Source organism: Oryctolagus cuniculus, chromosome 1 (assembly GCF_964237555.1).
Source record: "Oryctolagus cuniculus chromosome 1, mOryCun1.1, whole genome shotgun sequence".
Classification (NCBI taxonomy): domain Eukaryota; kingdom Metazoa; phylum Chordata; class Mammalia; order Lagomorpha; family Leporidae; genus Oryctolagus; species Oryctolagus cuniculus.
The window spans coordinates 237,148,781-237,175,014 of NC_091432.1; the positions used below are offsets into that span (position 1 = coordinate 237,148,781).

At 70.4% G+C, this 26,234-nt stretch overlaps 3 protein-coding genes across 5 annotated transcripts; all 3 read right to left on the minus strand.

Annotated features, from left to right (window-relative positions):
• Positions 1 to 716: 716 nt before the first annotated feature.
• LOC138846773 (lipocalin-1-like) lies at positions 717 to 4,221 on the minus strand. 2 transcript variants are annotated; one of them, XM_070063483.1, is made up of 6 exons: positions 3,996 to 4,221; positions 2,690 to 2,823; positions 2,243 to 2,310; positions 1,876 to 1,983; positions 1,069 to 1,170; positions 717 to 970 (listed from the first exon to the last, which is right to left on the minus strand). In XM_070063483.1, the coding sequence occupies exons 1-6, from the start codon at positions 4,101 to 4,103 to the stop codon at positions 942 to 944; spliced, it is 549 nt and encodes a 182-aa protein (XP_069919584.1). In that variant the 5' UTR covers positions 4,104 to 4,221; the 3' UTR covers positions 717 to 941. The 2 variants fall into 2 exon arrangements, with proteins under 2 accessions (XP_069919584.1, XP_069919577.1); XM_070063476.1 differs by lacking the exons at positions 717 to 970; positions 1,069 to 1,170 and having other exon boundaries at positions 1,392 to 1,983.
• Positions 4,222 to 6,770: 2,549 nt separating this feature from the next.
• Positions 6,771 to 12,546, minus strand: LOC138846781 (uncharacterized). Of its 2 annotated transcripts, none has more exons than XR_011384313.1 (6): positions 10,489 to 12,546; positions 9,312 to 9,433; positions 8,829 to 8,996; positions 8,550 to 8,660; positions 8,229 to 8,330; positions 6,771 to 7,264 (listed from the first exon to the last, which is right to left on the minus strand). XR_011384313.1 is itself a non-coding variant. In XM_070063489.1 (6 exons), the coding sequence occupies exons 1-6, from the start codon at positions 11,111 to 11,113 to the stop codon at positions 7,218 to 7,220; spliced, it is 1,179 nt and encodes a 392-aa protein (XP_069919590.1). In that variant the 5' UTR covers positions 11,114 to 12,546; the 3' UTR covers positions 6,771 to 7,217. The 2 variants fall into 2 exon arrangements, 1 of the variants encoding a protein (XP_069919590.1); XM_070063489.1 differs by having other exon boundaries at positions 8,825 to 8,996.
• Positions 12,547 to 20,718: 8,172 nt separating this feature from the next.
• LOC138846786 (odorant-binding protein 2b-like) lies at positions 20,719 to 23,850 on the minus strand. The gene is made up of 7 exons (XM_070063490.1): positions 23,690 to 23,850; positions 22,878 to 23,011; positions 22,681 to 22,751; positions 22,111 to 22,221; positions 21,850 to 21,951; positions 21,113 to 21,139; positions 20,719 to 20,856 (listed from the first exon to the last, which is right to left on the minus strand). Exons 1-6 carry the CDS (start codon positions 23,777 to 23,779, stop codon positions 21,114 to 21,116), a joined length of 534 nt encoding a protein of 177 aa, XP_069919591.1. The 5' UTR covers positions 23,780 to 23,850; the 3' UTR covers positions 20,719 to 20,856; position 21,113.
• Positions 23,851 to 26,234: the final 2,384 nt, after the last annotated feature.

Consider the following 26,234-nt stretch of genomic DNA (forward strand, 5'->3'; position numbering starts at 1 on the left):
GGACACGGCCTGGTCACAGGCTGGACACTGCCAGGACACGGCCTGGACACGCCCTGGACACGGCCTGGACACGGCCTGGACACGGCCTGGTCACAGGCTGGACACTGCCAGGACACGGCCTGGACACGGCCTGGACACGGCCTGGACACGCCCTGGACACGCCCTGGACACGGCCTGGACACGGCCTGACAAGCCTGGACACGGCCAGAGCCCTCGCTGTTCTCCACTTCTTTTTTTTGAAACTTGAATAAACGACTGATTTCAGAGACATCTTAAAAACTGGCAGAAAAGTCAGGGACGCAGATGCGTGGAAGCCCGACGTGTGCGGGAGCCCGTGCCCCGGGCAGCAGCGGGACCCACGGGGGGCTCTCGGCTTTAGCCCAGCCCCAGCCTCGTGGCCAGCTAGGGAGCGCCCAGCATGGGAGACCTCTCTCTCTCTCTCTCTCTCTCTCTCTCTCCCTCTCTCTCTCTCTCTCTCTCTCTCCCCCTTTGAAATACATAAATCTTTTTGTGAAAAGGACCCCGTTTCCACCAGCGCCGCAGGGCCTGTCCACGCCCCCCGGAGCGTCTGGCACCCGGGGTGATCCCGGGAGGGGCTGCCCCCGGCCAGCGGGAGTGGGGCGGAGCCGCAGGGGAGCGGGGGCGCGGGCTGCCCGGCCAGCGAGGCCCACAGCTGGATTGAATTCACCTGGAAGCCGCATCAGCAAGGAGCCAGGGCCCCGATGGGGGGGCAGCTTTATTCTCACACACGCGGGGCTGGGGGAGGCGGGCGGGGGGCTCCACACCGCAGGGAGGGCCGGGAAGGCCCGGGGCCTGTCAGTCTTCGGCAGCAGCTTCGTCTCCATGGTGACGTCTCTTAGTCACAGCCCCTCGTCCGGGCTGGGGGGGCTCCGGCGGCGGTGGGTTCCCTCTGAGTCCATCACGCCGCTCAGGGCTGGGCACTAGGAGTCTGTAGGCAGCTTGCAGGTGGCTGCAGACCCAGAGCCGGGGGTCAGCGGGGTGCACCCAGTGTCTGTCCCGGGGTGGGTGCCGAGGGGGCCCGGAGGGGCAGAGGGGCCCCGGCATTACCGGCGTGAGGGGGCCTGACGATGTCGCTCGTGTTCAGTCCTTTTCTCTCCACGAACTCATAGAAGAGCCTCACGCACTCGGGGATTTCATCCAGGGTGTGTCCTGGGGGAGGGGCGTGGGCGGGTGGGCCCCAGGGCCCTCCCCGTGGACAGCCCCCCAGGGCCCTCCCCGTGGACAGCCCCCCAGGGCCCCCTGCCAGCCCTCCCCGTGGACAGCCCCCCAGGGGCCCCCTGCCAGCCCTCCCCGTGGACAGCCCCCCAGGGCCCCCGCCAGCCCTCCCCGTGGACAGCCCCCCAGGGCCCTCCCCGTGGACGGCCCCCCAGGGGCCTCCAGGAAGATCAGCCTTGGGTTTGTGGGCCTTGGCAGGGGATACCAGGAGGGACGGGGGAGGAGAAGGGGGAGGGGAGGTGCTGGCCATGATCTGCAGGGGGCCCAGCCCTGCTCTGAACTCTCCTGGGACATCCCAGGGCCAGGACCCGCCCCAGCCGGCACCGTGGGAGGGGCAGGGTGGGAGGGTGGGGTCTGGCAGGTGGGAGGGTGCTTAGCGTGGGCAGTGGAGGCAAGGACAGGGTGGGGCAGGAGGACCACCAAGCGTGAGGTCGGCAGGGTCCCCCAGGCCCTGGGCTGCAGAGACAGGAAGCGCCCGCCAGCTGGGAGGGGGAGGCGCCGGGTGGGGGTCCGGCTGGCTGCGGGCCTGATGGGGCGTGGGTTCACTGTGACCGTGCAGAGCAGAGCAGGGCAGGTGCACACGCACACACCAGCCACACGCGTGCACGCGCACACGAAGGGGGTGGGCGGGGCCCCTACTGAAGAGCATCATCATCTGCATGTCCTGGTTGTTCATCTTGTCCTCGAAGTAGGCGATGCCGCAGCTGCCCTCGCTGACCAGCCAGATGTAGATGGGGTGCCTCCACCCTGCAGGGGCGGGTGGGGAGAGCCAGGCGTGGATGGGGTGTTTCCACCCTGCAGGGAGAGCCAGGTGTGGATGGGGCACCTCCACCCTGCAGGGGCGGACAGGGGAGAGCCAGGCGTACATGGGGCACCTGCACCCTGCAGGGGCGGGTGGGGAGAGCCAGGCCAGCCCTGGGACAGCCGTCCAGGGGCCAGACGGGGTGACTCCGGCCAGCTGGCCAAGTGGGGCCCCGCCCACCGAGGCTGCCCGGCGGTCACTCACAGGTGCTGAACTGCCCGGTGTCGTACTCTACGAAGGGGAGTTTCAGCAGCTGGCACCCGCTGGGCTTCCTGGGGGCAGAGCAGCCTTGGGACCGGCGCTGGGGCCGGGGCAGCAGGACCGCTGGGCCCTCAGGCCCTCCCTGGCCGGCTGTCAGGACAGGCCCTGAGGACCCCACCCGGGCACCGGGATGGACGGGCGCATGTGTCGTCCAGCGGGAGCTCCCGACTGCCCGCTCCCCCCGCCCCGGGAGTGGGGGTCAGCAGTGCCCCGTGGTGTGGGGCTGGGCACCCGGGCGCGCTGCACCCCGGGAGACCCAGGAGCCCCCGGGGCGGGGCGGGGCGGGGCAGGGGCAGGGGCGGGCGGGGGCCGGGCGGGGCGGGGCGGGGGCGGGGCGGGGCGGGCCCGGGCGGGGCGGGGCGGGGGCGGGGCGGGGCGGGCGGCGCTCACAGGATCCGCATGCGGAACTCCAGCTTCCCGTTGTAGTTGATCACGAAGCTGAAGGGCGGCAGCGGCTCAGACCGCTTTTCCGGGGGGAAGGGGATGGTCCCCGCCCATCGGTGTATGTGCCACCTCCCTAAAAGCTGGGGACAGAGCCCGTGCCACCACGCTGCGCGTGCGCGGCCGCCCCGGCAGCCGCCCTGCCGCAATGGCGCCCCTCGGCTCCTGTCCCGGCCGCCCCACTCGCAGCCCGGCCCCTGCTGTGGCCTGGGGAGGCAGGGGTGATGGGCCGGGTCCTCGGGCCCCCGCACCAGGTGGGAGACCCGGATGGAGCTCCGGGTTCCTGGCCTTGGACCGGCCCAGCACTGCCCATTGTGGCCACTGGGGAACAAAGCAGTGGGTGGGAGACCTCTCCTCTCTCTCTCCCTCCCTCCCTCTCTCTCTCTCTCTCCCTCTCAAATGAATAAATAAATCTCTAAAAAAGAAAGCAAGGACGGAGAGGGAGGCGCCTGGGAGCAGGAAACACCGAGCGGACGACCGACGGCCAGGAGAAGCCGGGCGGGGCGGGCGGGCGGGAGGGAGGTTGGTGTGGTGGGAGAGAGGGGACACGGATGGAGACAGACGCACCCAGAAAGCAGAGGGCGAGACGCGGGCAGCCCGGCTCGGGCGCCTGCCCGCCCGGCAGACGCAGCCTGGGGCAGTGGGCCGGGCCCGGCGGCGGGAGTCGCTCCCCGCCATCCACGCGTGCACGACGGGGCAGTGTGCGTGGGCAAACTTCTCTGAGTTCAGGGCAGGTGCTCCTGGCGACGCACACGCGTGGCCGTGCGCGGCGACCCCGGGGCCTGGGGACCCACCGGCCACCAGCACTCGACTCCCCTGCGCCAGCCCCTGCCTCACCCTGGGGCTCCTGGGGTCACTCTCCTTGACCTCGGGGGTCTCCCACACCAAAGGTCCTGTTAGCCCAGCCGGAGAAGCTGGAGCCGCGGGCATGCCCACTGCCCCTGCCGTGCCGGGGTCTCCGGGTGACCCCGTGTTTGAGGCGGAGACCACAGGCCTCTTGCTTACAGTGGACGAGGGCTGACCCCGAGGGAGCAGCACCTGCAAGGCGTGGGATTCCCACAATCCCCCGGAGTGGGGGCCGCGGGGGCCCCACTGCCCACGGAAGCCTGCACCCGAATCCACGCAGCGTGTCCGATGTCACCACAGACACGAGCGGGGCTCCCGCCCCTCCAGCAGCTGGACCGAGCTCGGCCCTGTGCGGGCGCCGGCCAGGGAAGCAGCCCCGTCCCCCGGCGAGCCCCCTCCCCGCGCTCACCTGCTGAGAGCGGGCAGAAATGACCACTTCCTCCTGGCGGGCTGGGGGGCGCTGGGCTCCCAGCGCCGAGAGCAGGCCCAGCCCGGCCGCCAGCAGGAGCAGCCGCATGGCCCAGGCCCGCTGCTCTGCGCGCCCCGCGGCCCACGCCCCATTTATCCCTGGAGCAGGACCCCCAGCCCCTCCCCTCCGCACAGGCCCTGTGACTGCGCGGAGCCGATGGGGCGGGACTCCTGAGGCGCCTTGACTGACAGGGAGAGGTCAGGGTGGGAGGGGCTGCGCCGCAGACGCTTGGGGTGACAACAAGGGTTCCTTGTGCTCCTCGCCCCGCCCCCACCTCCACGGCCCCAGCCTGCACCTGCCGGCTCCCTGCCCACTGGCCTGGGGCCCTGACCCACACCCAGGCTCCGGCTGCAGCCAGAGCAACGCCCCCACATCACACCCACAGGCACAGAGCGCAGGCCGGGTCAGCCTGGCCCCTCGCCAGCTGGACACACGTGTGTCTTCCCTGTCAGCCTGGCCCTAGAATGGACACATCTGTGTGCATCAGTGTGCACACGTGTCATGAGTCATGTGCATCACGTGTGTGCTGTGCGCATGCGTGTCTGCATGTTGCATGTTTTTCGAGCATTTGTGCCCACATGTGTGTCTGTTGCATGTGTACACGTCCGTGTGTCTTGTACACATATGTGTGCACACGTGTGCATGTCTGTGGGTCCCTGTGGTGGGAGGCCAGGTGAACCCACATCCACCAGCCCTAGAGCCTTCTGTGGCCCCCAAATGCCCCCTCCTGGCCTCGTGGGGGGGCGTCTGCCGCACGGCTGGGGCAGAGCCCGGGAGCCCCTGCCTGAGGCACCGCCCCTGCTCCTGCGGGGTCGCTGTTCTGTCCGCCCCCGACGGCTCCTTGGACACCAGGGACCCGGGCGTGTGGGGTTTGCCAAGCTGCCTGCCCTGCCCCCCGCCACGGCAGCTCCCGCCACGGCCATCACCAGCCGGCACAGAGCACAGCACGGCAGGCGGGCTGGCCCGGGGTGAGCGGGACCCGCATGGACACTGCAGGCCGCGGAGACAGAGGGGCCCCTGGCCAGACGGGCGGCGGCCTCGAGAAGCCACAGAAAGACCACGTGTGTGCCCCAGGGCGCCCCTTGACAGCCGGGATGAGCAGCCCAGGCCGTGGCGGAGCGAGGCTGAGCCAGGCGGCACCCAGCGGGCAGAAGGCGTGGCCGGCGCACACCTGAGCACGGGCGAGCCGGGAAGACTGGGCCAGCGCCAGGGACCCCGGGTCCGTGCCCACAAGGGGCGGCCCACAAACAGGAGGCGGGGCTGGGCGGGGCTGGGGTGGGGCTTCTGTGGGGCCGGCAGCACCAGGGCAGAGATGGGCAGCTCAGCGGGGGAGGGGGAGCCCCAGGTGCCTCTGAGCTGCGGCCTCCGTGCTGGGGGGAGGGGGCTCCGCACAGGGGATTTCCCGAGGGAACCTGGGTTTTCCAGAAGGTGCGGGCTGAGCCCACGTTAGGGGGCAGGGATTGGGTCAGGGACAGGAAGGGGGCGGGTGAGGCTGCGGCTCGGGAGGTGTGGCCTGGAGCCGGAGCTGGACCAGTGGGACGGAGCGGGCTCAGTGCCCTTCCCGGCCTAGGGCCCGAGCTGCCCCCGGGAGGGAGCCCCAGGCCGGCCGCGGCCCCTGCTGCCGGTGGACGCTGACTGAGACGCAGCCCCGAACCTTCCTGACCAGGCCGGGAGGGGTGTGCACACGGGGACACGGCCGCCCCAGCAGGAGGGGAGGCTGCGGGGCAGGGGAGGGGCTGGGGCCAGACCTCCCCTCCCCTCTGAGAGTGCTCTCCGGAGCAGGGCTGGAGGGCCCGGGCTGGCCACCTGGGCTCCGGCGACACAGTGGCTTCTGTGCCCCAAGGAAATCCTGGGGTCCCCAGGGGCCGCCCGGGAGCCTGTCCCTCGGGCACCGCCGTTCGCCGGGAGCCTGTCCCTCGGGCACCGCCACTCGCAGCGTCTTTCTCAGAGTCCGTCTGGTCCTGGCCACCTCCCTGGGCTTGGACCGGCCTTGAGTCCAGTTCCCCACTGCCGGGTGTCCAGCCTCTGGGTGCAGCTGGACCAGGCTGAGCCCTGGGCCCTGAGCCCCAGGCAGGACCACTCAGGACCAGGACAGCTCCAGGGCAAACCCTGCTGGGGTGGGGGTCCCAGGGCCGGTGCCCGTGGGCTGGGCAGCTTCACCCCTGCAGGGACGGGGGTCCCAGGGCCGGTGCCCGTGGGCTGGGCAGCTTCACCCCTGCAGGGGTGGGGGTCCCAGGGCCGGTGCCCGTGGGCTGGGCAGCTTCACCCCTGCAGGTGTTCAGCCTTGCACCTCTGCAGGGGGCTGGGGAGGAACGGCCCCACAGAAAGCAGAGGCCGGCGCAGCCCAGCAGGAGCGAGCCCCGCGCCGGGAGCCCTGGCTGTGGATGGCCCTGAGCCGCCCCGTGGCCGGCGTTGCGTCCTCCCTGGAGGGCCCGGGGGCCACGCGCTAGTGTCCCCTCCCGCAGTCCCGCCCCAGAAGCCCAGGTGATTGCCACCCGTACAGGTGCTCTGCCGGTTCCCACCTGTGGGCCGGAGCCCCCCGTAACCCTCACCATCCCCCCCCACACCCAGAGAGACCTGGGAGACACCCACGGAACCCCATGCCCCAGAGAGCCAGGACCAGGCTGAGACCCCGGGGCCACACACCAGCAGTCACCGCGGCTGCTGAAGCTCTTTATGCGGCACTGGGGGGGGGGCAGTGCTGGGGGGGCTGCCTGCGCTGGGGGGCTGCCTGCACTGGGGGGAGGGGGTCCCTCTGCTGTCTGCCGACAGCCAAGCCCCGTGCCCACAGGAGCTACCTGGTACAGGTGCACCTGTCCAGGGTCCTGGAGCCCCAGCTGGCTGGCGGTCACCCTGCCCTGCCTGGGCCCCCAGCTCCCAGCACCTGCGCTCCGGAGCGCCCCGGAGACGGACGCCTGGAGAGAAGATGCCCGGGGAGCCCTGGGCGGGCAGTGGAAGCCTCCCTGGAGGCCCGGGCAGGGCTGGGGCCTGGCGCTGGATGGAGGGGGCGGGGCCAGGGGAGGCGGGGAACCCGCGAGTGGCAGCTTGGAGGGGGAACGGCCCAGGGCAGGGCAGGTGGGGTGGGGTCTTCCATCTGCAGCTTCGGTTTCCTGGGAGGTGGGAGTGGGGGTCCTGAGGCCCCTGTGAGCCCAGGGCTCTCCGTCACTTCCAGGGCTGCTCACCCTCTTCCCGTCTGGGGACGCAGTTATCTGTCGGGGGCAGGGGACCCCTGGTGAGAAGTCGCGGGACACGGGCCCAGCCCCACCGCGGGCAGCCCAGACACAGGGCCCACGGGAGACGCGGGCAGCCCTGACCCAGGGCCCACGGGAGACGCGGGTGGGCCCGGCCCCACCGCGGGCAGCCCAGATGCAGGGTCCACGGGAGACGCGGGCGGGCCCGGCCCCACCGCGGGCAGCCCAGACGCAGGGTCCACGGGAGACGCGGGCGGGGCTGGCCCCACCGCGGGCAGCCCAGACGCAGGGCCCACAGGAGACGCGGGCGGGCCCGGCCCCACCGCGGGCAGCCCTGACCCAGGGCCCACGGGAGACGCGGGCAGCCCAGACGCAGGGCCCACGGGAGACGCAGGCGGGCCCAGCCCCGCCGCGGGCAGCCCTGACCCAGGGTCCACGGGAGACACAGGCGGGCCCGGCCCCACCGCGGGCAGCCCTGACCCAGGGTCCACGGGAGACGCGGGCGGGGCCGGCCCCACCGCGGGCAGCCCAGACGCAGGGCCCACAGGAGATGCGGGCGGGCCCAGCCCCACCGCGGGCAGCCCAGACGCAGGGTCCACGGGAGACGCGGGCGGGGCCGGCCCCACCGCGGGCAGCCCAGACGCAGGGCCCACAGGAGATGCGGGCGGGCCCAGCCCCACCGCGGGCAGCCCAGACGCAGGGTCCATGGGAGATGTGGGCGGGCCCGGCCCCACCGCGGCAGCCCTGACCCAGGGCCCACGGGAGACGCGGGCAGCCCAGACGCAGGGCCCACGGGAGACGCAGGCGGGCCCAGCCCCGCCGCAGGCAGCCCTGACCCAGGGTCCACGGGAGACACAGGCGGGCCCGGCCCCACCGCGGGCAGCCCTGACCCAGGGTCCACGGGAGACACGGGCGGGGCCGGCCCCACCGCGGACAGCCCTGACCCAGGGCCCACGGGAGACGCGGGCGGGGCCGGCCTTACCCGCCTGCGCGGGGGTGACGATGCTCTCCCGTGGGAGCCCCTGGCGCTCAGTGAATTCCTTAAATTCCCCCAGGGCCTCAGGGTTGGGGTCCGGATTCCTGCCTGCAGGTGAGGTGCCCCAGGAGAGGTGCCGTCACAGCCCCTGGGAAGCACCTGTGCTGCGCCCACCCTGGGGGTCCCTCAGGACACCCCCCTCAGGCGCGGGGCGGCGGCACTGTCCCGTTCAGTCCCACGGGCCCGCCCGGCTCCCGCAGCGGGAGGAGGGAGGCCTGGTGAGGTGCCGGAGCCAGAGAAAGGCGGGCGCCCGGGGCCGGGTCTCACCCAGGAGCTTGGTGACTCTGAACACCGCGCCGCTGAGCCGCCCCTCGTAGGAGAGCACGCGGTGGGCCCTCACGGCCGAGGCCTCGATGCGCAGGGAGCTCAGGCCTCCATCTGCGCAGGGCGGGGCAACAGGGCAGTGAGCACCTCACGTGCGCTCACCTGGCCCAGGTGCCCGGGGAGCCCGCCCACAGCCGCCCCCAGCCGCCCCCAGCCGCCCCCAGCCGCCCACAGCCGCCCACAGCCGCCCACAGCCGCCCACAGCCGCCGGGACTCACGCACGCTGTATCTGCCCGGCTCCTCCGTCCTCTCCAGGGCGGTCTCCACCTTGTGGCACTCCCCGTCTTTGCTGGAAGCAGGAGCAGGTGCGTGTGCACGTGTGTGTGTGCGTGTGTGCATGTATGCATGCATGTGTGTGTGTGTGTGTGTGCGTGCGTGTGTGAGCCCGGCCTGACAAGGGACAGAGTGGGTGGCATCAGGGGACCAACATGGAGCCAGCAGGTGGGGCCGGCAGCATCCACAGGTGTGTGGGGTGGGGGAGCCCAGGGGGGAGCTGACACAGGTGGGGGGGGCCCAGGCGGGTGCTGATCCAGGTGTGTGTGGGGGCCCAGGCGGGTGCTGATCCAGGTGTGTGGGGGCAGGCCCAGGTGGGAGCTGACACAGGTGGGGGGGGCCCAGGCGGGTGCTGATCCAGGTGTCGGGGGGGCCCAGGCGGGTGCTGATCCAGGTGTGGGGGGGCGGGCCCAGGCGGGAGCTGACACTCACAGGTGTGTGGAGGAGACCCACACGGTGCCGTTGCCAGACAGCGAGATGGTCACGGGGGCCACCTTCTCCAGGGAGATCCTCGTGCGGGCAGCCAGGGCCTTGACGTACCATCTCCCTGCCATCTGAAGCGCAGGCTCCTGACGTCCACCCCGGCCACGCCCCATCTGACCACCGTCCACCCCAGCCATGCCCCATCTGACTGCTGTCCACCCTGGCCACGCCCCATCTGACCGCTGTCCACCCCTACCACACCCATCTGACCACTGTCCACCCCTGCCACACCCATCTGACCACTGTCCACCCTGGCCACGCCCATCTGACCACCTTCCACCCTGGCCACGCCCCATCTGACCGCCGTCCACCCCTGCCACACCCATCTGACCGCCGTCCACCCCGGCCACGCCCGGCACCCAGCCCCCACCCCACGCTGATGACCCCAGCTTCCCGCTGTCTCCGGCCACAGCCCGGGAGAGGTCTCCGTGGATGGGGGCCCTGCCTCGGCTCCTCCCGCCCCCACCCCACACGGCCCAGCCTCACAGCCTGCTCCCCCGAGGCCGAGCTCGGGAGGGACTCCCGGGCCTGCAGGGCAGCGGCGAGGCCGAGGCCCAGGGTCAGGAGCAGGGTCTTCATCCCGCGTCGGAGCGCCGGGCACTCCCACGGCCGCCCTTTATACGGCTCAGCCCCGTCCCCAGAGCCGGCACACAGGACTGCGCGGTCCCTTCCCACCCACGGCCCGGCCACACAGCTCGTTCTGCCCTCAGGGCCCTGGGCCACCGCTCCCACACAGCTGCCCCCACCCCGGTCTGTCTGGGCAGGACGTGGGCCAGCGGGAAGGCCAGGGTTTCCACTCGGAGGGACCCCTCGCCCCCTCCCCCTCCCCCTCCTGCGCCTCTCCTCCTCCCCTCCCTCCTTCCCTGCTCCTCGCCCCCTCCCCCTCCCCTTCTCTTCCCCCTCCCCTTTCTCCCCTCCCTCTTCACTTCTCCCTCCTCTCCCTCCCCCTCCTTTCTCCCCCTCCTCTCCTCCTCCCCTCCCTCCTCTTTCCTCTTCCCCTTCCCCTCCCCTCCCTCCTCTCCCCACCCCTCGTCCTCTTTCCTCTCCTCCTCCTCCTCTTTTTCCCCTCCTCTCCCCTCCCCCTCCCTCTTCTATTCCCCCTCCCCTCCCTCCTCCTCCTCCTCACCTTCACTCAGCTGCCCGCAAGCTCCTTCTGGGGACCCCAGGCCGGCCTCTGGGGATCCAGACGTCCCTGTGCCTGGGACGTCCCGCCCTGGATTGCCTGACAAGCAGCCCGTTCGACGGCTTGGGCTCAGTTCCCCGAGGATCCTCCCCCCACCCTGCCCCCCCACCCCACTGGTGTCCCCAGGGCACTGAGGTCCTGAGTCGCCCTCAGCAGGGGACCGCAGGCAGGCAGTGTAGACAGCAGCGCTCATTCTCCTGCAGTTCTGGGGCCAGAGCAAGGCACTGAGACCAGACAGCTGGGGACCCCGGTAGCCACGGCGGCCTCCGCGGGTGCTGACGCGGAAGTGGCTGAAACGGGGGCTTCCTGGGGGGCGGGGAGCAGCGGGCACCCCCACGCCGTGTGTTGGGGGCTCTGGGACCCCATGCGGGATCCCCGGGCTCCATCCCGGTCCCTGGACGCTCCCTGCTGCCGAGTGGTCTGTGCTGGGCTGGGCCACCCGCAGCCTGGCCCAGGACGAGGGGCAGCAGGGCCAGCTCCCCATGGCACCAGGGATGACCCCTCCCGCCCTCCCGGCTTCCGTGGCTGTGGCCGTGCTCACGTGGCCTGCCTGTGCCCACGTCTTCATCCTGGGGAGTGAGGCCCACCCCAGTCCTCCCGATGCCCCCCCGAGTCCTCCCCGCCCACCCCCATGAGCTCTGGCTAACCGGGCTCAGTGCCAGCCCCCAGGGGGCCTGGCTCTCGGGCCACTGCTCAGCCCACCCCCGGGAGGCCCAGGGCCGGGTCGGTGCTCTCCAGCCATCTGCTCGTGACCACCTGGGACAGGGACTTGGGCCACTTGTCAGACTGCCCATGGGGCACTCGGTCATCGTGTGGGCCACTCCACTGGCCTCCCCCCTCCCCGTCCTGCTGACCCGGGGTCTCCCCACTGGCTCCGTCTCCACGGCCAGGGTGAGAGGCCCCGGCCCTGAGCACCGTGCTCTGAGCAAGGCGCCCCCACGCCCCTCCTGGGACCCAGGCCGACCCCTGCCCGCCACTCAGGCCGGCTTTGTCTCGACCACGCACTCAGCAGCCTGGCTGACCCAGTCCTGACCCAGTCCTGACCCAGTCCTGACCCGGGGACACCTGTGCCCTGCGGGAGGGGGCGGGCCACAGGCTCTCCAGGCCAGACAGGAGGCGGAGGCGGGCCAGGCCTGGGGCTCTGCTGCCCGTGTGCGTGTGCCGTGACTTTCTCCCTGTGGCAGGCGGGACCCGCCCACTGCCCGGTCCCCTGGAGGACAGGGGCTCCCCTGGACCCTTGACCGCCGGCACTGCCCCTTCTCCTGGGAGCCGGGACCCTGGGGGGCCGTGGGCCGGGGGCAGCCGCTGTTTGTCACAAGGCTGGCTGGGGTCTGCTGGGCCTGGGTCCCTGCAGGGGGCGCCCGCGGGGCAGGGGTGTGGGCAGGAGCCCACAGACGGATGAGAAACTGTCCTGCCTGCAGTGCTGCTGGGGGTGGCTGTGAGCCGGGCCGGCGTGGACCGGGTGCAGGCACCGAGCCGCCCCGTGGGGACAGCGGGTGCACAGGGGCCCTGCTGGTACATGGCAAAATGCACCGTGCTCCCGTGAGACCATGGCGCCGGGCACCGCAGCTGCCGCGGGCGGGCAGGGCACTCAGCAGCCTGCCGACGCCTGGCACTGGCTCCCGGCCCCACGCCCAACACGGGGGGGGGGCAGCTCCCCCACGATGCCGTGCCCCTGCCCCGCACAGGCGATCCCGGGTCCCTCCCCGTCTCCCCCCACCTCTGCCACTCTGCCTGCCAAGTCAGTCTAGGAAAACAGCGAAGGGTCACAACCGGTGCACCGGGAGACGGAGGTCGGGGACCCCCGCGGACGCGCAAAACGTGGAAGAGAAGACGGGTGGGGGCGCCCAGCGAGCGGCGGCTGGTGGGAGGGGGTGCAGCCGTCCATCCGGGAAACTGCAGGAGGAGGGGGAGCCGAGGGCTGAGGCCCGGAGGAAGCCTCGTCCACCTGAGCCCCACCCACCGGACCCAAATACCCAGGAGCAGGCTGGACCCGGGAGGGAGGGGGATTCCAGACCACAAACATTCCTTAGGAACGGAGGGCAACACCCAGGGGGAGGGGCCAGAACGGGGGGGCACCCATGGGGGAGGGGCCAGAACTGGGGGGAGGGGACACCCATGGGGAGGGGCCAGAATGGGGGGATGCCCAAGGGGGAGGGGCCAGAATGGGGGGCGCCCATGGGGGAGGGGCCAGAACTGGGGGGAGGGGAACACCCAAGGGGGAGGGGCCAGAACTGGGGGGGGACGCCCATGGGGGAGGGGCCAGAACGGGGGGGGGCACCCATGGGGGAGGGGCCAGAATGGGGGGGAACGCCCAAGGGGGAGGGGCCAGAACTGGGGGAGGGGAACACCCATGGGGAGGGGCCAGAATCAGGGGAGGCGCCCAAGGGGGAGGGGCCAGAACTGGGGGGAGGGGACACCCATGGGGAGGGGCCAGAACTGGGGGAGGGGAACACCCATGGGGGAGGGGCCAGAATCAGGGGAGGCGCCCAAGGGAGAGGGGAGACGCTCACGCATCTCATACAACACAGATCACACACGTCACACGTCACACAGCACACGTGTGCTTGGCCACAGGCATCACTCATCAGACCACACGTGGCACACAACACACAGCACATAGCACACGCGTGCCCGACTTAGCTTACCGGGCTGTCGAGGACACATGTCGGCCGCGGCTGGGGTCAGAGCGGAGAAACTCGGGCAGCCGCGTGGTGACACGATGACCGAGGCTGGCGGGCGCCATGTGCTCGCCACCGTGGGAGCCGTGGGAGCGGCAGACGGGCGGGACACCTGCCGCTCTCGCTGCGACTTTGGACAGGCCGGCCCCGCCCCAGCTCACAGGCGGGCGCCCAGGACCGGCCTCAGCACCAGCTTGTTCTGGTGCAAACGATCCTGAAAGCCGCGCGGTCCCCGCAGTCACTGTCCACGGGCTTTGCGAGTGCGTCGCACGGGCAAGGGTTTCACAACGTTTGCACCAAAATAAGCGTCCAGTTCCTCTTCCTGTGGACCGTTTGGAGCCTCGTATGCGAGTATTTAGGGAAAAGAAATAAGAAATGAAAGAAGCAGAGAGCAGAGGAAAACGGAGGGCACGACCAGAGAGAATGCAGGAGCGAGCGACGTGTGTGCGTGTGCGACGTGTGTGACGTGTGATATTGCAGCATTGCGACGTGTGTGAAGCGTGTGGCATTGCAGCATGTGTGACATATGTGACATGTGGCATTGCAGCATTGCGACGTGTGTGAAGCGTGTGGCAGGTGTGCCGTTTGTGTAGTGTGTGCCGTGTGTGCCGCATGTGGCGTGTGTGACACGTGTGACATGTGTGACGTTGCAGCGTGTGTGCCGTGTGTGGCGCATGTGGCGTGTGTGACACGTGTGACATGTGTGACGTTGCAGTGTGTGTGCCGTGTGCGGCGCGTGTGGCGTGTGTGACACGTGTGCCATGTGTGACGTTGCAGCGTGTGTGCCGTGTGCGGCGCGTGTGGCATGCACGGCTCCCCAGGAATGCACGGTTAGGGCCACACCCAGCAGTGCTCTGTCAGCCCCGCCCTGACGGGGAGGTGAGACCTTGGACGGCGCCACCTGACTCACCCTGGTGCTGGGGTTTCACTTCTATAAAGGCTTGTTTACCTCAGAGAAGGAGAGAGAGAGAGAGAGAGAGAGAGAGAGAGAGAGAGAGAGAGGTCTTCCATCCGCTGGTTCACTCCCCAGATGGTCACAACAGCCAGGGCTGGGCCGATCTGAAGCCGGGAGCCAGGAGCTCCTCCGGGTCTCCCACGCGGGTGCAGGGCCCAGCACAGGCGCCACCTTCCACTGCTTCCCCAGGCCGGAGCAGGAGCCGGAAGTGGAGCAGCCGGGACCCGAAACCAGCACGCGGACACGGACGCCAGCATCGCCCGCCGCAGCTTAGCCTGCTGAGCCCCAGCACCAGCCTTGCGATGCCAGCCCGGCTACAGCTGCAGAGTGTGCGTGCACTGGCGGCTGGCCCAGAGAGGCCGTGAGCTGTGTGCGCCCTCGTGTGGCCGCGCGTGGCCTCCTCTGCGTGGCCTCCTTGTGTGGCCATACGTGGCACCCTCGTGGACTGTGGGTGGAGCTGCAGGCTGGCTGGGCCATGCACAGCTGCAGGGGCATGCTGGGAGCTGGGCAGAGCCACCGGCCGGACCCTGAGGCTCCGGTGTCTGCCCCGCGGCAGACGGGCGCGTCCTCGGTGGTGCAGAGGACGTGGCTCCTGCCTCGGACGCTGGCCTTGTCCCCTGCGGCTCAGCCTTGCTGCAGGGCTGCTGTGGGCTCAGGCTCTGCCGGGGTCCTCTCGGGGCACGACCTTCCAGGCTGCCCACGGCCTGCTGTCCCGGACGCCCCGTCTGACCCGGGTTCAGCTCAGGTCGGAGTCCAGACTTGGAGGCTGCCTCAGGGTGACCCTGGGGCCCAGTGGAGCTTCTGTGGAGAGGCTGCCGACCCCAACCTCAGGGCCCCGGCGCCCACGGCTGCTGACCCCTGACCTCGGGGCCCCGGCGCCCACGGCTGCCGACCCCTGACCTCGGGTTCCCGGCACCCACGGCTGCTGACCCCTGACCTCAGGGCCCCGGCGCCCATGGCTGCTGACCCCTGACCTCGGGGCCCCGGCGCCCACGGCTGCCGACCCCTGACCTCGGGTTCCCGGCACCCACGGCTGCTGACCCCTGACCTCAGGGCCCCGGCGCCCACGGCTGCTGACCCCTGACCTCGGGGCCCCGGCGCCCACGGCTGCTGACCCCTGACCTCAGGGCCCCGGCGCCCACAGCTGCTGACCCCTGACCTCGGGTTTCCAGTGACCACAGCTGCCGACCCCTGACCTCGGGGCCCCGGCGCCCACGGCTGCCGACCCCTGACCTCGGGTTCCCGGCACCCACGGCTGCTGACCCCTGACCTCGGGGCCCCGGCGCCCATGGCTGCCGACCCCTGACCTCAGGTTCCCGGCGCCCACGACTGCTGGCCACTGCCAGGACCTGGGTCAGGAGCGGCCCCCCCCGGGGCTGTGCCCCCCGCTCTGAGGCCCGCTGCAGCTGGGTGAGCCCCTTTCTAAGGGCGACAACAGCTGAGCATGATGGGAATTCTGTGATTTGGGGATACTCTGTCCCCTGCGTGGAGAGCGAGCACCCAGCGGGCACCCCACAGCCCTGCCCCGCGGGCTCCCCCTGCAGGAGCCCAGGCCCAGCAGACCCCAGCCAGCCTTGTGACAAACAGCGGCTGCCCCCAGCCCACGGCCCCCCAGGGTCCCGGCTCCCAGGAGAAGGGGCAGTGCCGGGCGGTCAAGGGTCCAGGGGAGCCCCTGTCCTCCCTGGGGACCGGGCAGTGGGCGGGTCCCGCCTGCCACAGGGAGAAAGTCACGGCACACGCACACGGGCAGCAGAGCCCCAGGCCTGGCCCGCCTCCGCCTCCTGTCTGGCCTGGAGAGCCTGTGGCCCGCCCCCTCCCGCAGGGCACAGGTGTCCCCGGGTCAGGACTGGGTCAGGACTGGGTCAGGACTGGGTCAGCCAGGCTGCTGAGTGCGTGGTCGAGACAAAGCCGGCCTGAGTGGTGGGCAGGGGTCGGCCTGGGTCCCAGGAGGGGCGTGGGGGCGCCTTGCTCAGAGCACGGTGCTCAGGGCCGGGGCCTCTCACCCTGGCTGTGGAGACGGAGCGAGTGGGGAGACCCCGGGTCAGCAGGACGGGGGGGAGGCCCCTGCTGGGGCCAGCTCCAGGCCCAGGACCCCAGGGGGCCAGAGGGCGGGGTTTTCTGTCCCGCGGCTCTGGGGCTCCCTCCCCACCTCCTGGGAGGGGCGGGGGGGGAGTGGGCTTGAGAGTTTGCCTGGGAGCTGCTGATGGGGGACGGCTGCCCGTGGGGGGCCTGCCAGCATCTGGCCAGGGCTCGTCCAGGAGGCCGGAGGAGGCTGGGGTATGACCTGGCCCGCAGCTGCCCGGCGGGCAGGGCCTCGGTGGACAGGAAGAGCGCCCGGGCCAGGCAGGAGCTGCGAGCGAGGTTCCGACCCACGCCCCCTGCGCTGCCCTTGGAGCCCACGCCGCGCTGTGGTGGGCGCTGGCCAGGCTCTGCCACTTCCTGTGTGGCCGCTGTTCCGCTGAATGGCTGGGCCCAGCCCACGGATGGGGTTACTTAGCCAGTAACACTGGGGATGGGGGGAGAGGGAGGGAGAGGGGAGAGGGGGATGCAGAAGGGGGAGGGGGAGGGGAGGGAGAGGAGAGGAGAGAGGGAGGGGGAGGGACAGGGAGAACAGGAGGGAGGGGAAGAAGGAGGGGGGAGGGAGAGGAGAGGGAAGAAGAGGAGGGGGAGGGGAGGGAGGGAAGAGGGAGGGGAAGAGGAGCAGGAGAGGGAGATGGGGGAGGGGGAAGGAAGGAGGGGAGGGGGAGGGGGAGGGGAGCGGGAGGGGAGAGAGAGAGGGAGGGGAGGAAGGGGAGGGAGAGACAGGGGAGGAGTGGAGGGAGAGAGGGGGAGAGAGGGAGAGGGTGGGGGAGCGGGAGAGAAGAAGTGGGAGGGGAAGGGGGAGGGAGGGGGAGACGCAGGCAGTGCAGGGCTGGAACCAGGACCTACAGACAGGGGTGAGGTCAGCGAGCTGCACACGCCCTAACACATCTGTCCCACATGGGCCTCAGGGCAGGGGGCGGGCGCTGGTCTCTGCTGCCCCCATCTGTCAGGGTGACTGACTTGTGGGGGCCTCCAAGGCAGCTTCCTGCATATCTGCCCCTGTGGGGGGTGAGGGCTGAGCCGAGGCAGACCCCCGCAGACCCCCATAGACCCCTGCAACCCCACAGACCCCAGTAGACCTCCACAGACCCCTGCAGACCCCACAGACCCCTGCAAACCCCCATAGGCCCCCACAGACCCCTGAAGACCCCCATAGACTCCCACAGACACCTATAGACCCCCATAGAACCCCACAGACCCCTGCAGACCCCCATAGACCCCCGCAGACCCCCATAGAGCCCTGCAGACCCCCACAGACCCCTGCAGACCTCCATAGACCCCTGCAGATCCCTGCAGACCCCCATAGGCCCCCACAGACCCCTGCAGAACCCATAGACCCCCATAGACCCCTGCAGACCCCCATAGAACCCTATAGACCCCAACAGACCCCTACAGACCTCCATAGACCCCCACAGACCTCTGCAGACCCCCATAGACCCCCGCAGACCAACATACACCCCCATAGACCCCCGCATACCCCCATAGAGCCCTGCAGACCCCTGCAGACCCCCATAGACCCCACAGACCCCCACAGACCCCACAGACCCCCACAGACCCCCGCAGACCCCCGCAGACCCCCACAGACCCCCGCAGACCCCTGCAGACCCCCACAGACCCCTGCAGACCCCCATAGACCCCCGCAGACCCCCATAGACCCCCATAGACCCCCGCAGACCCCCATAGAACCACATAGACCCCCACAGACCTCCGCAGACCCCCATAGACCCCCACAGACCAACATACACCCCCATAGACCCCCGCATACCCCCATAGAGCCCTGCAGACCCCTGCAGACCCCCATAGACCCCACAGACCCCCGCAGACCCCTGCAGACCCCCATAGACCCCCACAGACCCCCATAGGCCCCCACAGACCCCCACAGACCCCCATAGACCCCCACAGACCCCTGAAGACACCATAGACTCATGCAGACCCCCACAGACCCCCATAGACCCCCATAGATCCCCATAGACCCCCTTAGACCCCTGCAGACCCCCATAGACCTCTGCAGACCCCCACAGACCCCCGCAGACCCCCGCAGACCCCCCATAGACCCCTGCAGACCTCCATAGACCCCCACAGACCCCTGCAGACCCCCATAAACCCCCACAGACCCACATAGACCCCTGAAGACCCCCACAGGCCCCCATAGACCCCCACAGACCCCCCACAGACCCCCATAGAACCCCACAGACCCCTGCAGACCCCCATAGACCCCTGCAGACCCCCACAGACCCCCATAGACCCCTGCAGACCCCATAGACCCCCATAGACCCCTGCAGACCCCCCACAGACCCCCACAGACCCCCGCAGAGCCCTTCCCAGTGGCCTCACCAACCTGGAGCCCCGGGGCCACATCAGCTCCCAGGGTCAACCTTTCTCTACAGCCCTGGGAGCCAAGGTCCACAGTGTAGACACACGGGTGGGTCCTGACTCCCACAGCCCCCTCAGTGTAGACACAGGGGTGGGTCCTGACTCCCACAGCCCCTCTCAGTGTAGACACAGGGGTGGGTCCTGACTCCCACAGCCCCTCAGTGTAGACACAGGGGTGGGTTCTGACTCCCACAGCCCCTCAGTGTAGACACAGATGTGGGTCCTGACTCATTCCCACAGCCCCTCTCAGTATAGACACAGATGTGAGTTCTGATTCCCACAGCCCCTCTCAGTATAGACATAGGGGTGGGTCCTGACTCCCACAGCCCCTCTCAGTGTAGACACAGGGGTGGGTCCTGACTCCCACAGCCCCTCAGTGTAGACACAGGGGTGGGTTCTGACTCCCACAGCCCCTCAGTGTAGACACAGATGTGGGTCCTGACTCATTCCCACAGCCCCTCTCAGTATAGACACAGATGTGAGTTCTGATTCCCACAGCCCCTCTCAGTATAGACATAGGGGTGGGTCCTGACTCACTCCCACAGCCCCTCAGTGTAGACAGAGATGTGGATCCTGATTCCCACAGCCCCTCTCAGTGTAGACACAGGGGTGGGTCCTGACTCACTCCCACAGCCCCTCTCAGTATAGACACAGATGTGGGTCCTGACTTACTCCCACAGCCCCTCTCAGTATAGACACAGATGTGAGTTCTGACTCCCACAGCCCCTCAGTGTAGACACAGGTGTGGGTTCTGACTCCCACAGCCCCCTAAGTGTAGACACAGGGGTGGGTCCTGATTCCCACAGCCCCTCAGTGTAGACACAGGGGTGGGTCCTGACTCCCACAGCCCCTCAGTGTAGACACAGATGTGGGTCCTGACTCACTCCCACAGCCCCTCTCAGTATAGACACAGATGTGAGTTCTGATTCCCACAGCCCCTCTCAGTATAGACACAGATGTGGGTCCTGACTTACTCCCACAGTCCCTCTCAGTGTAGACACAGATGTGAGTTCTGATTCCCACAGCCCCTCAGTGTAGACACAGGGGTGGGTCCTGACTCACTCCCACAGCCCCTCAGTGTAGACAGAGATGTGGACCCTGACTCCCACAGCCCCTCAGTGTAGACACAGGGGTGGGTCCTGACTCACTCCCACAGCCCCTCAGTGTAGACACAGGGGTGAGAGGAGACCATGTCCCTGGGTTTAGGACCCGGGGGTGCCTGTCGCTGGTGCCAGGCCGAGTGACCGCACGGGCTGGCCGGCCTGCGGGCGCGGCCCCGGCCCACCCCAGCGCCGCCGCCGGGGCAGCTCGCCCTCCAGCCCCGGGTCCTGGCTATCTCCTCCCGTTTGAGGTGGGAATTTTCTTCTAGAACTTTCCGTGCATGTTGCCCCCTGGCTCTGTCCCGCCCGGGCCTCCCCGCCTCCCACTCGTGTCCCTGCTCTGCCCCGAGTGCGGCTGGATTTCGGGGCCCCCCAGGGGCGCCAGGACCAGGTGCAGGTGTGAGGGAGGGGGAGCACTGGTCGGGTCGGGTGCAGGGCCCGTGGCCCGCGGCCCGGTGACTGGTGGCGATGGCTCAGTCACCTCTGAGCAGTAAGAGCAGCTGGGGAAAGACCGGTCCTCGGGGCTCCCCGCCCTCGCCGCGCCCCCTCCCGGCCCCCGGGGGCTGGGTCAGCACAGAGCCCTGGACACCCTCAGGGAGCCTCTCGCGGCTGCGGCCGGCTCTGTCCTGCCCGGGGCGATGGATGGGGCGCGGTCAGCCCTCCCTCTGCCCGACTGTGGGGCCGGGCTCAAAGTGGGGCCACTCGGAGGAGCCTGGGAGGCCCCTGTTGGGGTGCGAGCCGGCTGGGGACCCCCATCCTCGCAGCCCAACCCTGCCCCCTCCTTGCCCTCCCCCAGGGCCCTGCCCCGTCCCCCGCTGAGCCCAGGGCACGGGGGGCCGTGGCTGGGCAGGCGCACCCTGTGCACCTCACAGGTCCCTACAGGCCTGGGGACCCTCGGCCCTTGCTGGTTCCAAGGTCGCCGACTCCCCCACGCCCACCCCGGCCATTCACAACGAGGCAGAGCCGGAGCCTTGTCTGCGTCTCTTTATTGGAGTGGGGGTGGGTGGGGGGCAGGGAGCAGCCGGGGTCCAGGCGGCGGGCGGGGGGGTCCACGCGGGCTCCGGCTCTGAAGCTGCGCACCTGGCGACTGCAGGGCAGGAGCCGAGGCCGGGGCCGGGGCCTGGAGGCGGCACAGGGGCAGGCGTCCGGGCAGAGCCTCGCGCCAGGCACACCCGCAGGGCAGCGGCCTCGCCCGGGCGGGGGACACCAGGGTGCAGGGGCCGGCGGTGCTGGGCTGACACGGGGGCCCCCACCCAGGGCAGAGCTACCGCAAAGGGCGCCCTGAAGGCCCCGGGACCCGGCCTTGGGCAGACCCTGGAGGGGTCGGGGGTCAGGCTGAGGCCGAGAGATGGGCGCTGGGCCTCCGGATCACTCACCCTAGCTGCTGGCCGGGACGCAGCGTTCTGTGGGGGCAGGGAAGCCCGTGAGGAGGCGCCCGGGACACGGGCCCAGCCCCCGCACGGCCAGCCCTGCCGCGGGGCAGTGACCCAGGGGCCCAGAGGGGACACGGGAGACGCGGGGGGGCCCAGAGGGGACACGGGAGATACGGGGGAGGCCCAGAGGGGACACGGGAGACGCGGGGGGGCCCAGAGGGGACACGGGAGACACGGGGGGGCCCAGAGGGGACACGGGAGATGCGGGGGGGGCAGCCCTGACACGGGAGACGCGGGGGGGCCCAGCTCTGACACGGGAGACACGGAGGAGCCCAGAGGGGACACGGGAGACGGGGGGGCCAGCTCTGACACGGGAGACACGGAGGAGCCCAGAGGGGACACGGGAGATGCGGGGGGGCCCAGAGGGGACACGGGAGACGCGGGGGGGCCCAGCCCTGACACGGGAGACACGGAGGAGCCCAGAGGGGACACGGGAGACGGGGGGGCCAGCTCTGACACGGGAGACACGGAGGAGCCCAGAGGGGACACGGGAGACGGGGGGGCCAGCTCTGACACGGGAGACACGGAGGAGCCCAGAGGGGACACGGGAGACGGGGGGGGGGCAGCCCTGACACGGGAGACGCGGGGGGGAACAGAGGGGACACGGGAGACGGGGGGGCCCAGCCTTGACACGGGAGACGGGGGGGCCAGCTCTGACACGGGAGACGCGGGGGGCTCACCCTCCTGCTCGGGGGTGAGCATGTGCTCCTGCAGGAACCCCTTGCGCTGTGCGAATTCCTTAAACTCCTCCAGGGCCTCCGGGCTGGGGTCGGGGTTCCTGCCTGCAGGTGAGGTGGCCTGGTGAGCAGGGAGGGCCCTCCCCCGCCCCTCCCCTGCCCCTCCCCTGCTCCGCTCTGCCGGGCTGGGAGACCCGGCGCCCTCAGCCCTCCCCGGGGCTCCTCGGGCCCTGGCCCCAGGAGTGCGGCGGCCCCCGCCCTCACCCATGAGCTTTGCCATGCGGAGCGTCCTCCCCTGCTGCTGGTGCTCGCAGTAGAAGGTGTGGTGGCCGCTGGCGGGCAGCCGCTCCACCCACACTCGCTTCGTGCCTCCCACTGCCGGGACACGGGGAAGCGGCTCTGCCGTGCCGTCCGTCACAGGGAGAGCACTCGAGCCACGTGACGAACACCGGGCCGCGCGGGGCCGCCCAGGAGCCCAGCCACCCCGGGCCCGCAGTGCTGCCCCCCGCAGCTGCACCTGCCGGCTTCCCGCACCCTGACCAGGATGTCCCCACAGCGAGGGCTGTGGGAGGAGGGCGGGCACAGCCCCAGAGGCCCGCTGAGGACAGGCCGGTCACCCGCAGAAGGGCAGCCCCCGGGCCCTCCCGCACATGACGACAGGCCGGTCACCCGCAGAAGGGTGGCCCCCGGGCTCTCCTGCACGTGGGGACAGGCCGGTCACCCGCAGAAGGGCGGCCCCCGGGCCCTCCCCGCACGTGGGGACAGGCCGGTCACCCGCAGAGGGGCGGCCCCAGGCTCTCCCGCACGTGGGGCTGGGGTGCAGCGGGGACCTACGGGCCGTGTACTCCCCGGGCTGCTCGGTCTTCTGCAGCACGAAGGTTTTCTTGTGGCACTGCCCCTTTTTCCTGGAAGACGGGGGCCGGTGTGAGCGCCCTCCCCGGCCGGGGGACCCCGACAGTCCCGTGAGCGCCCTCCCCGGCCGGGGGACCCCGACAGTTCTGCCCCCGCTGCTGTGGGGGAGGGGCACTCACTGGAAGGTGATGGTGGCCTCCAGGCTCCCGTCTCCCAGGGCCGTCACCGTCATGGGGAACACCTTTCTGGGCCTCTTCCCCTCGGGCAGGGCCTTGTCGGCCACCATGGCCTTCGTGTACCAGGTCCCTGTGATCTGCAGCAGGCCCAGGCGTGAGCGACCCCCCCCCAGACGCCCCCGGCCCAGACACAGCTCCCGCCGTCTGCGCCCCACACTCGAGAGGGCGCGCCCAGCACTGGGGCTCCCGGCCCTGGCGGGGTCTGAGGGCTTTTACCGCCCGTGGAACCGTCCCCTGCAGGTCGAGGCCCCAGCACTGGGCACCCCCCGCTGCAGAGGCCGTGGGGGTCTGGCTGCAACTTCAACAGGACCCGAGGGAAGCCTGCACCTGCCCCAGCCCTGCCCCAGCCCCACCCCAGCCCTGCCTCACTCAGCCCTGCCCCAGCCCTGCCTCACTCAGCCCCACCCCAGCCCTGCCCCAGCCCTGCCTCACTCAGCCCTGCCTCACTCAGCCCTGCCTCAGCCCTACCCCAGCCCTGCCCCACCCCAGCCCTGCCTCACTCAGCCCTGCCTCAGCCCTACCCCAGCCCTGCCCCACCCCAGCCCTGCCTCACTCAGCCCTGCCTCAGCCCTACCCCAGCCCTGCCTCACTCAGCCCTGCCCCAGCCCTGCCTCACTCAGCCCCACCCCAGCCCTGCCCCAGCCCAGAGGGAGAATTCCCCGGTCTCCGGCCACCCCAGTGGGTCCTACAGGGCAGCGCCCCAGACCGGCCATGGCGGGCTTTCCCCTGCAGCACCCCCACCGGCCCAGCCTCACATCCTCCTCCCCCTGGAAGAGGGCCAGGGGGTCCTGGGCCTGCAGGGCAGCGAGCAGCCCCAGGGCGACGGCCAGTGCCAGGGTCTTCATCTCTGTGGCTCCGTGCAGGACACCAGGCTGTGCCGGCTCCTCTGGCGCACCCTTTATACCCCCTTGGCCGGTGCTGTGGGCACTGCGCCCCGGCCACACCGCAGCGCCACGTCCACCCGGAAGGTGCGGCGCTGTTATTGTTGGGCTCTGATGAATAGCAATGAATGGCACCCGGGAACAAAGACACGGGGGCCGTCCAGTGTTGGCACCACCCAGGGCCCGGCTCTAGGCCAGCCCACCCGGATGCACCTGCCGGCCCTCGGAGCCCCGGGCAGGGGTGGGGGCCGGCTTCCTGGGCTGGGGTGGGGAAGAGTTCTCCTGCCAACCTCCTGCTGACCAGGAGGGGCCCAGCTCCCTAGAGCCCCACCCTCCTTGGCCAGGGAGCCCCCCAGCACTGCTGGTCCCCAACTGGGGCCTCGTGCCCGTGGAAGGGGCACTGTTTACAGCTCAGAACAGGTGAAATCCGCGTCCTCGGAGCCCCTGCCCAGGCCACGCGGGGGCAGCGTCACCTCCTGACCCTGCCCCAGCCACTCCCAGGCCAGCAGTGCTGCCCAGAGCTGGGCACGGCCTGGCCATCCTGCTCGGCTCTCCTGTGTGTCCACCGCCCGTCCCCCTGGGATTGAACCCCAGAGCACGGGGTCCAGGCCGTGGCTGCTGGAGTGACCGCGGCCACAGGGAGAGCTCGGGACAAGTTGGCCACCCCAGGTCCCCTGTGCTCTGTCCTCTGCGAGCCCAGCACCCTCGTCTCCCGTGGGCGCCGTGGCCAGGCCCGGACGAGGGGACCTGCACAGCCCCCGGAGCCCCCGGCAGCACTGGCGTCATCCTGGCCCACCTGGAGCGGGGCACGGGGAGCAATGCTGTTGCCCGTCCCAAACCCCTCAACTCGGTCCTCTGCAGTGGGGGTCGCAGGACCCCAGGGCGTTCCCCGTCGTCCGACAGGCTTGGCCCGCATCCGCTTTGGACAGACGGGCGTGTGAAGCCTGGGTGGCCACGAGCCGGCCTGGGTCCCCTGCCCCGTGGCCGCATGCCTCTGAGCAAGGGCACCGCCTGCTCCCTCCTGGCCCCTGGGAGCTGGGCCTGGGTCCTTGGATGTGCAGCCGCCAGGCTCTGCAGCCCCTGCTGCACCCACAGTGGCACCTTGGGCCTCTCTGGCCCAGAAAGACCCCAAGGACTCGCTAACAACCTGGCAGGGGCCCTCAGGGGCCCCGGGGAGGGGCTGGGGGGGGAGGCAGAGGGAGGCAGCTGAGCCCAGCCTGGGGGGGGCGGCCCACGGCCTTCAGGACCAGATCGGCAGCCAGGCTGAGCCCCCGCCCCCGTGCCCTGCGCCTGTCACGGCTCCCATGATTCACTTGCTCTGTGACAAGGGGGGACCAGAGGGCTGCCCAGGCATCCCAGGCACTGCCCGAGTGCCATCCATCCTCCACATGGTGTGCCCTCTGTCCAGCCCCGGGCCCTGTGGGACCCCCGCCCCGACCCTCTGTCCAGCCCCGGGCCCTGTGGGACCCCCGCCCCTGACCCTGTGTCCCAGCCCCTGGGTCCCGTGGAGCCCCCTCTCTCTTCCTCTGAGGCAGCCTGGGTTCAGCTGGGGGGAGCCCCACAGGAGACGGTGTGGATGGGGGGGTGCTGTTGGGAGGCGGTGCGGCCGGGGGCTGTGGGTGCCCACCGTGGACACCGTGGGGGGACAGTGGGGGACAGCAGAGGCGACCCCACTCCCACACCTACATGGCTGCCCCTCAGCCCCCAGCGCTTCCTGCCACGCCCTTCCTTGCGAACCTCGGACGGTCACAGTGGCCAGTGCTGTGCCTCCCTAGGGCCCCAGTGAGTGGACAGCGGGCTTCAGAAGGTGTCGGTGGCACCCCACGCACAGCCCTGAGACGGGGCCCCGGGAAGGGGTCGTCTACAATGAGAGCCAACAGCACAGATCCAGGGGCGATGGGGGCTCGATCGTGTCTGCTGACCAAGGGTCAGTTCCCACAGACGGGGGCCAGCTCTGCAAGCAACCCCCGGCCTCCGCGTGCCCCCCTCTCCCCGCCCCCGCAGCCTCGAGCGCCCCTGGTGCCCTCCTGTGTGTGGCGCCCTTTGCCCGCCCTTGTCCATTGTTCCCCGGGTAAACTCCCAGCTCAGGGCGTCCTGAGCCCCAGGTGCAACTCCTATAATTACAGGTTATTCCCAGGTGACGAGCGCTCCAGGGACGAGGCAAAGGGCACCGAGCGGGCCGGGGTGAGTGGGACAAGGGGGCATTTGTGCGCTGAGTGGCACATCGGAGCCCGCCTCCCCGAGGTGACATTGGAACACGGGGACAGGCCAGGAGAGGGCTGGGCAGAAGGAACACTCAGAGGTGTGTGTGTGGGTGCCTGCAGGGTGGCGTGGCGGCCACCAGCCATCCAGGGGAGTCAGGCCAAGGGGTGGCCCCAGAGCGGTGGACGCCGGTGCCGGCTGCTGGCCGTCCTCGGCA

Bases quoted from the DNA above. Each gene is read 5' to 3' on its own strand.
- LOC138846773 (XM_070063476.1), bottom strand. From the start codon at position 4,103: ATGCGGCTGCTCCTGCTGGCGGCCGGGCTGGGCCTGCTCTCGGCGCTG. The intron at 2,311-2,689 runs GTGAGCGCCGCC...CTCTGCCCCCAG, and splicing joins GAGTTCCGCATGCGGATCCT to GAAGCCCAGCGGGTGCCAGC. The intron at 1,984-2,242 runs GTGAGTGACCGC...CCGCCCCTGCAG, and splicing joins CACCGGGCAGTTCAGCACCT to GGTGGAGGCACCCCATCTAC.
- LOC138846781 (XM_070063489.1), bottom strand. From the start codon at position 11,113: ATGAAGACGTGGGCACAGGCAGGCCACGTGAGCACGGCCACAGCCACG. The intron at 8,661-8,824 runs GTGAGTCCCGGC...CGCCCTGCGCAG, and splicing joins GCCGGGCAGATACAGCGTGC to ATGGAGGCCTGAGCTCCCTG. The intron at 8,331-8,549 runs GTGAGACCCGGC...CCTCACCTGCAG, and splicing joins CAGAGTCACCAAGCTCCTGG to GCAGGAATCCGGACCCCAAC.
- LOC138846786 (XM_070063490.1), bottom strand. From the start codon at position 23,779: ATGAAGACCCTGGCACTGGCCGTCGCCCTGGGGCTGCTCGCTGCCCTG. The intron at 22,222-22,680 runs GTAGGTCCCCGC...GTGTCCCGGCAG, and splicing joins GCCCGGGGAGTACACGGCCC to TGGGAGGCACGAAGCGAGTG. The intron at 21,952-22,110 runs GTGAGGGCGGGG...CCTCACCTGCAG, and splicing joins CCGCATGGCAAAGCTCATGG to GCAGGAACCCCGACCCCAGC.